General features: G+C 60.9%; 3 protein-coding genes across 7 annotated transcripts in view; all 3 read right to left on the reverse strand.

Annotated features, from left to right (window-relative positions):
• PNMT (phenylethanolamine N-methyltransferase) overlaps positions 1–412 on the reverse strand; it is a 2,064-nt gene extending 1,652 nt beyond the window's left edge. Inside the window, exon 1 of one of the 2 annotated variants that reach the window (XM_024745354.1) lies at positions 115–412. In XM_024745354.1, the coding sequence (XP_024601122.1) occupies positions 115–316 (202 nt within the window). In that variant the 5' untranslated portion in view covers positions 317–412. The remainder of the gene's footprint in view (positions 1–114) is intronic. The other variant, XM_024745364.1, reaches the window with a different exon arrangement.
• A 1,674-nt stretch (positions 413–2,086) lies between these two features.
• TCAP (titin-cap) lies at positions 2,087–5,264 on the reverse strand. 3 transcript variants are annotated; one of them, XM_024743277.1, is made up of 3 exons: positions 4,387–5,264; positions 3,163–3,491; positions 2,087–2,939 (listed from the first exon to the last, which is right to left on the reverse strand). In XM_024743277.1, exons 2-3 carry the CDS (start codon positions 3,270–3,272, stop codon positions 2,546–2,548), a joined length of 504 nt encoding a protein of 167 aa, XP_024599045.1. In that variant the 5' UTR covers positions 3,273–3,491; positions 4,387–5,264; the 3' UTR covers positions 2,087–2,545. The 3 variants fall into 3 exon arrangements, with proteins under 3 accessions (XP_024599045.1, XP_024599063.1, XP_024599055.1); XM_024743295.1 differs by lacking the exon at positions 3,163–3,491 and having other exon boundaries at positions 2,094–2,939; positions 4,387–4,459; positions 4,893–5,264; XM_024743287.1 differs by lacking the exon at positions 3,163–3,491 and having other exon boundaries at positions 2,094–2,939.
• Positions 5,265–5,326: 62 nt separating this feature from the next.
• Positions 5,327–9,945, reverse strand: part of STARD3 (StAR related lipid transfer domain containing 3) — a 22,486-nt gene continuing 17,867 nt past the window's right edge. Inside the window, exons 10-15 of one of the 2 annotated variants that reach the window (XM_024743267.1) lie at positions 8,414–8,476; positions 8,152–8,247; positions 7,691–7,770; positions 7,497–7,601; positions 6,275–6,368; positions 5,327–5,833 (exon numbers count right to left, since the gene is read on the reverse strand). In XM_024743267.1, the coding sequence (XP_024599035.1) occupies positions 5,729–5,833; positions 6,275–6,368; positions 7,497–7,601; positions 7,691–7,770; positions 8,152–8,247; positions 8,414–8,476 (543 nt within the window). In that variant the 3' untranslated portion in view covers positions 5,327–5,728. The remainder of the gene's footprint in view (positions 5,834–6,274; positions 6,369–7,496; positions 7,602–7,690; positions 7,771–8,151; positions 8,248–8,413; positions 8,477–9,945) is intronic. The other variant, XM_024743257.1, reaches the window with a different exon arrangement.

Below are 9,945 nucleotides of genomic sequence, written 5' to 3' on the forward strand. Positions count from 1 at the left end.
AGGATGCTTGCCCCTCTTCTGTTTTCACCCCTTAACTACCTATTCCCATCTGGCTGTCGCGTGCGCGCCCCTTTGGCTCCCTGATGACTCCTTGTCCTGTTTCCCAGCGCTCACCGGTGGCGAAGGTCTGCGCCAAGCAGCGCAGCTTCCAAGGCCCGACGCCGTCGGGGCCGCTCAGATCCCCCCGAGGGGGCGCGTAGTTGTTGCGGAGGTAGGCGCGGGGCTCGAAGCGCTGGTAGGCCGAGGCGACTGCCGCCAGGCCCGGGCCTGAGTCGGGGGCCGCGCCCGCAGCGTGACTCAGGTCTGTCCCGCTCATGCTGCTGCCGCGGCCGCCCTTGTCCCCCGCTCGCCTTTATCTGCGGCCGGACCCCCGCCCCGACCTCTCCGCTGCGGGGGCGGTGGCTGAGCGATGGGCCGCCCGGGGCCGCGCGCGCTGCGTTTCCCCTACCCCATCCATCTCCTTTAGTGTCGGAGCAGCAGACACACGGGGGGAGCATCCGTCCCCGCCCCTGCTCCACGGTTGCTCCCGTCTGCCCTCCACCCTTTGCCTCACCTGCCCTGGTCCAAGGCCAGCTCCCGCGCCCTGCCCCTCAGCTTCGTGCCCCCAGACTCCTTAGACCCCTGCGTCCGCCAGCCCCAGCTCCTCCCTGTAGCTCTTCTCCATTCACCCCTTTTGCCTGGCATCCCTTCCCTTCTTTTTTGCCAGGGTTCAAGCTAGCCCTTTCCCCCATTCCCAGCTCCCAGCGCCAGGGACATCTCTGGGACACCCTGTCCAACATCCACCCCCCCTTCCTTAGTGAGGTCACCCCAACTCCCCTTCTCCGCCTCTCCCCTAGGCCTCTTTCGTCCCTGTCCTCCAGCGTTCCCCCCGCCCCCCGCCCCGACTCCAGAAAGGACAGTCCGTTCTGGCCTCCGCCACTGTCGCCCCGGGGCCCCAGAGCGGAGCTCCGGCCCCTCCCGTCAGATGGCAGCGACGATAGGGCAGGCGAGCAGGGATAAAGCACTTAGCGGACGGAACAGCCCGGGCCTCCCCTGCGGGCCCTGCAGGCTCCCAGCCGCGTATCTGGGGGCTGCTGAGGGCGGAAGGCTCGGGACGTTCCCGTCACGTCCGGGGCGAGGGACCCAGGTGAGGACGGAAGGGCGCGGGGCGCGTTCTCCAGGCTGCCAGGGGTACCAGCGGACGCGATCCGAGCCTTCGGGTGCCAAGGGATTAGGTGTGTCGCCTGGTCTGGAGTCTGACCCCTCTCATCTCCCAGCCCACACTCCAGCCCCCTCTGGGGGAGCAGGGCCAGGCCAGCCCTGCAGATTGCTTGGCACTCCAGGTACCAGGCTGTCAAGATGCCAGGGTCCCCCTTCCTATCCTCCCAAATGGGAAGTGGATTCTGCGGGGCCGTCTCCGTGGTCTTCCTGGAGTGGGACCCTCCTCTGGCTAAGTCTAGTGCCTCTCGGCCCTGGGTAGGCTACCAGCCCCTGGCCTCCTGTACCACACCCTTACCCTCACCTTGTCCCAAAGGGAAAGTGTCTTGTTGGACCAGGCAGCCAGGTTGGGACATGAGTCACCACAACAGCTGCAGGGGTCACACACAGGAACCTGACCACCCCCCTACACACCCTACCCCCCAAGAACCCACCTTGGGCTCCCAGGGCAGGGAGGGTAGAACACCTGACCCCAGCCAACGATTGATTCTGTCCGGATTCAGAACCAAGAAAGAGGTCAGCCTTGGGGTCACTGACCCCATCCACACCCTGAGGCACAGCTGAGGACAGTCCCGGTGCCAGCCCCTTCCATATTCTTCATGAGGTCATTTAAACAAACCCTGGATGCCAACTGGCCTCCTGGGCACTGCCCAGTGCCAGGGGACTCACACAGAGGCCAGGACTGCAGAGCAGAGTCAGGGGGACTGGACGGACAGCCACCCTGTTTACAGCTCTGTCCCTGCAACCTTCCCCCACCCCCCGCCCGGGAGCATGGGGTGACCCACTAACTCTGCCATATTTAGCTCAGATGCAGGGCCTGTTCCCAGAAGTGAGCATGGGGGGGGACGCCAACGGGTGGGCCCCTCAACCACCAGGAAAGAGACGAAACTCTGGCATGTGATTGAGCATTTATTGCAGCGCTAACAGAGGGTGCTGGGGGCTCCACCCTGCCTCGGCCCTCTTCACGTCCCCCTCCCTCCGGTCTTCTCCAGGCCTCCTTCCCTGAGCATTCCTTATGCTTTTTCTTCATCCTTCTCTGAAGCTGAAATCTGGACTGGGGTCACTCCTCTCAGGGACCTCTTACCCTCACCAGCATTTTCTGCCTTTCCTCCTGGGGGTACTCGGCTGTGCTGGCCCCCAGCACTCCACCCTTAGTGCCCACCGTCTTTGCTCCCTCCCTGTGGGAACTCAGGAGACCCAGGCATCCTGGCCTCTGGCTCCCACCTCCCCTAGCCCCCAATTCTGGGCAAACTACGAAGCTTCCATGGCCAGCAGCTCCCCTCCGTGGTCCTAGCCAGGAAGGGCCCAGCCCAGGGCAGGCACTGTGGAGCCCAAGTCACCGTCCCTCTCAGCCTCTCTGTGCTTCCTGGGACATGGAGCGAGACAGGGTGCGACACAGGGTGCCGGGCTTGCTGACAGGCACCACAGGGGGCAGCTGCTTGGTGATCTCGGCCACGTCCTGGCGGTCCACACACTGGCCACCCAGGGCTGCTTCCAGTGCCAGCAGCTCCTGCAGCTGGATGGGGGTGTCCTCGTGCTCCTCCTTGGTGGCGCCCACCTTGGCAGGGGTGAAGATGGGCAGCGGCAGCATCCGCTGGTAGGGCAGCTGGTACTCCTGCAGCCCGCGGCCCAGGATGCCCATCCGCATCACCAGCCAGGGGGAACGCTGCACCAGCGCCTGGCACCGCCCCTGCCGGTGGTAGGTCTCCCGCCGCTGGGCATCCTCCTCGTGCAGGGAGCAACTGGGAAGGAGAGGGGAAGGGGACACTGAGCTCCTGCGAGCTGCTGCCCTCCAGTCACACGCTGAGGACCCGGGGTGCCAGGACCACTTTGCTCCCCGCAGCGGGAACTCTCCTGGCCCCCACCCCCCGAAACTTCTCCTGGCCTTTGCGCTCTGGCTTCGTAAGGCTCAGGAAGGGTGCTCTAGGGGAGGGGAGGAGGGACCCCCAGCTGGCCAGCACTCACCCCTCCTCAGGCCGTGTGGACAGCGTCAGATCCTTCCACTCAGCCCAGAAGGCCTCTCGGCGCTCACAGTTCTGCTCGGACACCTGGCAGCTCAGCTCTGAAGTGGCCATGACCGCTCACTCCCTCTGGGCTCTGTTCCTCCCATGCCCTTTAAATAGCCCCATCCTCCCCCTCCTCCAGGGGCTATTTTCAGGCCCTCTGGCGTCAGATGCTACAAGCAGAGCCAAGACTCACTGCTGGGGGATTCTGGGCCCAGGGTGGGGCTTGGGGTACCTGGACTCTGGCCGCCCCCAGGTCAGAGGTCAGCTTCTGAAGAGCTCAAGGTGCTCCTGTGGGGGCAGGGGTCCTCAGCGTGACACCTCCAGGTGTCTGACACTCTTCAGACACCTTGTGGGACCAGGCACGTGCCCAGCCTCGTGCCACCTTGGCACTTGCCCTCTGCCCCACCCCTTCCCCTAACCCAGGGAGGAGAGCGGCTTGTCTGTAAACAGAGCAGGAAACAGCAGGAACCGAGGCCCCCTCTGGGCTCTGTACCAGGCCATCGTGTCCTTCCCCGCTGCCTGGGCTCAAGGGCACATCCCCTGACTGTCCCCTCAGCAAGAAGGGACAGTGCCGCCACGCCCTCGGGCATTCGCCCCTGAAGGCCTGGCTCCCGACCACCACCTCACCAGCAAGGGCAACGGAAGTTAATTCCACACATGGGATCCTGGACGCCAACCTTTGCCAGGTGTCTTCCTTTCCCGTCGGGCCAGTAGGGTGGGGGGAGCAGATGTGGGAGGTGGCCCCAGCTCTACCCCAACACCTCAGGTGGGGTGAGGTGGGAACCCAGGGGCTCCAGGGAGTGGCAGCCAGATCTGGCTCTAGCCCCAAAGCAGCCATAAATAGGCTATGTGACTATGGGTCAGCTTCTACCCCTCTCTGGGCCTCATTTTGCCCCCTTTCTGTTCACAGTGGCCGTACCAGAAGAGTTCTGGGTCCTGCCAGCTCCAGGGTGCCACTGGGCAGGACCTGGCTGTCATCCCCAGGGAGAAGGCCAGTAGGAGGGCTGCCAGGACGGCCCAGCACTGAGAGCAGTGGCGCTGCTGCTGGAAGCTGGCACACAGGGTGGAGGGCACGGGGGAGGAGGAGTGAGGGCGTCACTGAGGGGACAAAGCAGAGGGCACCAAGAGAGGCAGGGACAGGAGCTGAGATGAGAACTTAGTGGTAAGGCCTGTGGGCACTCACCTGGGGCAGAACTGCATCCTCTTGATTACTGAGCACTACACCCGATTCTTGGTATCTTCTAACCTTACAAAAGCTTTTATAAAGTAGGAAATGGAGGCTCAGAGAGGTAGATTTGCCCAGGGTCGCACACCTAGCCAGGACCAAGAGGAGACCCCGCCCCCACCCCTGGCTCTAAGTCAGTCAGCTCCTCAGAAGCCTGAAGGCAGGGAGGGGGGAGGGCAGGTTTTCTGGTGGCCCCAGTGTGATGGGGCAGAGACGGGAGGTTAAGTGGAGCCCAGAGGCCCGGATCCCGGAGGTGCATCAGTGACCTGGAAGGCCAGGCCCCACCTCCAGGCTCCCCCCTGGACCCCAGCCTTGGGACCCCAGTGGCAACCAAGGCCTGCTGTGGGTACTGCCAGGTCTCTCCCTACCTCCCTCCTCCCAATCCTGGGCTGGAGACCTTAATCTGACCTTCCCTCACCGGAGACCCAGAGACCCGGCAGGGAGGCGGGGAATTTTTCTCTGACCAGTCATGTGCCCAGCTGAACCATTCAAGAAAGTTGGGGGTGGTTCCAGGAACTGGGTCTCCACTGGCTCCATCCCTGCTCTGCGAGGCTCTGAGAGGGTGTGTCATGTGGTGGCTGCAGCAGTGGCTCCTTTCCCGCCTCCACGGTGCTGCCCTTCTCTTCCCTCAAGAGGCCAGGCTGGAAGGACTGCTTTTTTTTTTTGAGTTCATGTTTTTAATTGGCTCAAATTACAAAGGTCCCCAACGAGGCCCTGGGCGGGAGGGAGGCGACCTGAAGAGAACCTGGGAGAGGCAGGCTCCCTGCCAGCACCCACCACTCCCACCTGCAACCTACACCCCCACAGGTGCAAGTGGAAAAAGGTCCCAGACCCTTTAAGTAATCCTAAAACACCGTGATGAGAGAGCAGGCGGAAGAAGGGGGTCCTGCGCCTTCACACTGGTGACAAGGCTGCCCTGACTTCTGTCCTGCCCAGGGTCCTCCCCAGCCAAGTCCGAGGTTCCCATTCCAGACCCCGGCCTGGCCAGGTGGGGACAGCGGATCTCCTCTTCCAGGAGGCAGGGACGCCATGTAAACGTCGGCAGGATGGACCCCACTGGCCTCAGCGGCAGAGTCAGACGCTTGAGCTCTCGACCTGCCCACGGCCAGGGCTTCCAGGCACAGTGAAGCGCATGGAGGGTGGCAGCTGGGGGCCGAGGGGCTGCTGTGGGAGGAAGCCCCTTCCTCCCCACTGTTTGAGGCCAGGCCCTCTGTGGGCAGTGGGAAGCCCACCCAGCCCCTCCTCTGGCTCTGGAGGCCGTGGCGACAGGACCCTGGCCCAGGGTGGTGAGGGGGCATGCTTATGCCTGTGCACCCAGCTCTCCGACGCGTTGCCGCAGATGGAAGGCAAATTCAAACATGGTGGCTGCGAGGCTCTGGTGGATGAGGTACCGGGGCAGGCGGCCCTGGGGGAGGCGAGAAGTTCCAGGAAGGCTTGCCCTGGGCAGGGGCACCCCCTCAACAACTGGCGCCAGCAGGGGCTGCTCTGGGCCAGAACACAGGTGCAGCTCTGGAATGCAGCCTAGGCCGCCCTCCCCCCTCCCCCCTGGCAGGAAGAACATGCCGTGCCCCGGGCCTGGCGTGAGTCACACAGAAAGACCTGGGAGGGGCTGGGCTTGCAGCCAGCCACCCTTCCTGGGGGCCTCGGGAGTCAGAGGTAAAAAGGGGAGGCACAAGCCTGCCAGCAACTCAGGGTGAGAAGACCACCTGGACCCTGCCCCCAGTATTAGAGTAAGAAAGGAGGCGGAGAGTAGGGGAGGCTCTGAGCAGAGCAGGGAGCGCCCAAGGTCACACAGCAGAGGCCCCTCCACTCCACAGAACCTGCCTGGCAGCCCCGGCACGCCCACCTTCAGATCTGCATTAAGGATCCAGATGAAGGTGCAGACTCCAGGGTTACTGGCTGACTTGAGCACAATGAAGCCCCCAGGACCATTCTCCCCCCTGAGGAGAGAGGTACCAGTGGGAACCTTGGAGCCAGGCAGCATCCCTGACTCCCCCCGCCACCGCCCCATTCTTGGCCCACCCTGGACTGAGGTGGGAGAGGGAAGGGAGCTGCTGGTCCAGCAACCCCCTCGCTGCCTGAGCAGGGCCCAGGACGGGTGTCCCAGAGGCCACAGCATACAGCCCTCCACCCCCACCTGCCATGTGACGCTCGAATCCTCCTACAACCGCCTGCCGATGTTTGCATACCCCCAGTGGCAGGGAAGCCCCAGCCCACCACCTTCCCAGCCCTCATCTAGTCGGTCCAGGGATTCTAGGTCCGCTCTAGTCCTGAGGAGGTGGGCTGGGCGGGCACTTCTCACCAGGGCCCAGCTCTGGGAGCGGTGCAGTGCCACTGGGCTCCAGGAGGGGGCGCCTTCTCAGGCGGCGTAGACCTGAGCTTGTATGGTGCACATCCCATCTCCATTTAATTCGCCTACAGCTCCCCTGACTCCATATAAGGAAGCTGGCACCCAGAGGGGAAATGAGCTTGCCCAACACCCAGCAAGTCTGCAGTGGTGGCGAGACCAGAGCCCCAAGCTGACACTCAAAGAACAGTGCTGTCTGAGGAACCCCAGGACAGAAGGGGAAGAGTGGGGTATCTGGGAGGAGGTCACCTGCAGGGCTAGGATTAGACAGCAGGAGAATTGGAGGAGGCCCTGGAACAGGCCGCAGAGAGTAAGGCCTCTCCTTTGGAGGTACTTCCAAGCGCTGCGGGAGGAAGGCAAGGCCGCGGGGCAGGCAGAGGGGATGAAAGGGGCCCGAGTCTCCTCAGGCAGGAAGTTCATGGTTCAGAACACAGAGGCCTCCTGCTCAGGTCCCCCAGACCAGTGCAACCTCATGGCTCCCAGCCCCCTCCCCCGGGCTGGTCCCTATTCATCCCCATTCACGGTCTATCCTGGAGCTGCCCTCCAGCCTGGCGGTGGGTCCAGCCTCCAGCAGATAAGTAGGATTGGGGCAGCAGGACGGGGGACAGGAAGGCAGCCTCGGCAGGAGAAAGTGCCCAAACGTACACACCGACATTGCCCGGTCCCCACAGCTACCAGGGGAGGGGCCGGCGCACACGACCCCAGGCAAGGCTCAGCTCACCTGACATATTTGTGTGTCGGGGGCTTGGCGCAGTGGGTGGTGGCGATGCCCGATGACAGGTATCGGTCTCTGCGCCGCTCGATGCGTCGGACGTTCACGAAGTCCCTGGAGGGGGTAGGGTTAGGTCAGGGGGTGCCGAGAAGGTCCAAGGACAGGCGGCCTGGCTGAGAGGAGGGAGCTTGGGGGCCACTCACCTGGGGGAGACCACACCGCCCGCGGCCCCCGAAGACACATCGTAGGAGATGAGGGTGTTGTCTTCTACTCGCTGCAGGATCTGCGGGCGTCAGGGCAGACGTGAGGTGTATCCACCCCAGGAAAACCCCAGGGAAGGGTCCCAGCATCTCAGGAAAGCCCCAGGCCAGCCTGCTCTCCACTCAGGTCCCTTAATTAAGAGCCATTCCCATTCATGGGCACTGGCTGGGCCAGGTGCTTTGAGCATTTCCTCTTTCCATCTTCCCCAGCCTCTCCAGGAGGCACTAGTACCACCATCCCCATTTTACAGATGGGGAAGCTGAGGCACAGGGCAGTCCAATGACATGACCTGGGTCCCCTGGGGGTCAATGGTCATGCTAGGGTACAACTGCGCCCTCATCTGCCATGTTGCTCTGCCTCTGCCCTGAGGGGTGACCAGGCCTGGCCCCCTGGCTCGGCTCACCTGGCAGGCTGTCACCGTCTTGTTCCACAGCACCATCCTCTCGGGCTGCAGGATCACCTCCTGGTACACCAGCTCCGCGGGGCAGGGCAGGAAGGTCTGGAGCAGGGCGGGCAGAGGGCTGGGTGGTGCCAGATGTACTCGGGCACACCAGCCCTTCCCTCCTGGTTGGGAGAAACCTGCCGGAGGGTCCCCCTACCCCTGGGCTCTTTCCTCGAGTCCCAGGCAGAGCAGGAGGCTCCAGAACACCTCTTCCCTCACTCACCTTCAGGATGAAGGTCTTGCCATGAAAGGGAACCTCGATGGTGTACACAGTGTCCCCATATTCCTGTGGCAGGGACAGAAGGGTGGCAGGGAGGTAAGCATAGGGCAGAGGGGAGCCTGGGGGGCAGGAATGGGTGACAGGCAGGGCAGGTTTTTAACAGCTCAGGGTAGAAAACTCCAGGAGCTTTGGGATATCTGAGGAGCCATTAAAGAACAGTGGTTCTGGGACCTCCCTGGTGGCACAGTGATTAAGAATCCGCCTGCCAATGCAAGGGACACGGGTTTGATCCCTGGTCCGGGAAGATCCCACATGCTGCAGAGCCACTAAGCCTGCGAACCACAACTACTGAGCCCACACGTCACAACTACTGAAGCCCACGTGCCCACACGCCTAGGGCCCATGCTCCACAACAAGAGAAGCCACCGCAATGAGAAGCCCATGCACTGCAACGAAGAGTAGCCCCCGCTCGCCGCAACTAGAGAGCCTGCGCGAAGCTATCTACAAAGACCCAATGCAGCCAAAAAATAAAAAAGTGGTTCTGCCTCCTTGCCTCCTTCACTGCTGGTGAGAATGTAAGTTGGTGCAGCCACTATGGAAAACAGTATGGAGATTCCTCAGAAAACTAAAATTAGAATTACCATATGATCCAGCAATCCCACTCCTGGGAATATACCTGGACAAAACTGTAATTCAAAAAGAATTCAAAAAGTCCCTATGTTCATAGCAGCACTGTTCACAGTAGTCAAGACATGGAAACAACCTAAATGTCCATCAACAGATGAATGGATAAAGAAGATGTGGTCCATATATACAATGGAATACTACTCTGCCATAAAAAAGAACGAAATAATGCCATTTGCAGCGACATGGATGCAACTAGAGATTATCATATAAGTGAAGTAAGTCAGAAAGAGAAAGACAAATACCATATGACATCGCTTATACATGGAATCTAAAATATGGCACAGATAAACCTATCTACAAAACAGAAACAGACTCACAGACATAGAGAACAGACTTGTGGTTGCCAAGGGGGGTAGGGGGAGGGAGAGGGATGGACGGGGAGTTTGGGGTTGGTAGATGCAAACTATTACATTTAGAATGGATAAACACCAAGGTCCTACTGTATAGCACAGGGAGCTATCTCCAATATCCTGAGATAAACCATAATGGAAAAGAATATGAAAAAAGAATGTGCATATGTGTATAACTGAGTCACCCTGCTGTACAGCAGAGATTAACAGTTGTGTTGTAAATCAACTACACTTCAATAAAAAAAAAACAGTGGTTCCGACAAATGTTCTGCAATGAGGAGAGAAAGGCTTTTGATATCAAGTTTAAAGGCAGGAGCACAGCTGCAGCTGCAACCACGAAGGACCGTGTCTCCAGGCTGACAAGGGCTGCCAGAGGAACTGGCCAGAAAAAGGGATGACGATGTTTTCCCTCTGTTTTCCAAGCTCTCTGCCATCTTTTTAGATAATACTGTTTTGACCCTGAAACAAAACACCAGACACAGGGCCACAGCCTGGCTT

This window comes from Neophocaena asiaeorientalis, unplaced genomic scaffold (assembly GCF_003031525.2).
Source record: "Neophocaena asiaeorientalis asiaeorientalis breed wild unplaced genomic scaffold, Neophocaena_asiaeorientalis_V1.1 scaffold1, whole genome shotgun sequence".
Classification (NCBI taxonomy): domain Eukaryota; kingdom Metazoa; phylum Chordata; class Mammalia; order Artiodactyla; family Phocoenidae; genus Neophocaena; species Neophocaena asiaeorientalis.

Excerpts from the sequence above, each read along its gene's own strand:
- TCAP (XM_024743277.1), bottom strand. The coding sequence starts at position 3,272 with ATGGCCACTTCAGAGCTGAGCTGCCAGGTGTCCGAGCAGAACTGTGAG. Across the intron at positions 2,940-3,162 it reads TCCACACGGCCTGAGGAGGG|TTGCTCCCTGCACGAGGAGG; the intron begins GTGAGTGCTGGC and ends TCTCCTTCCCAG.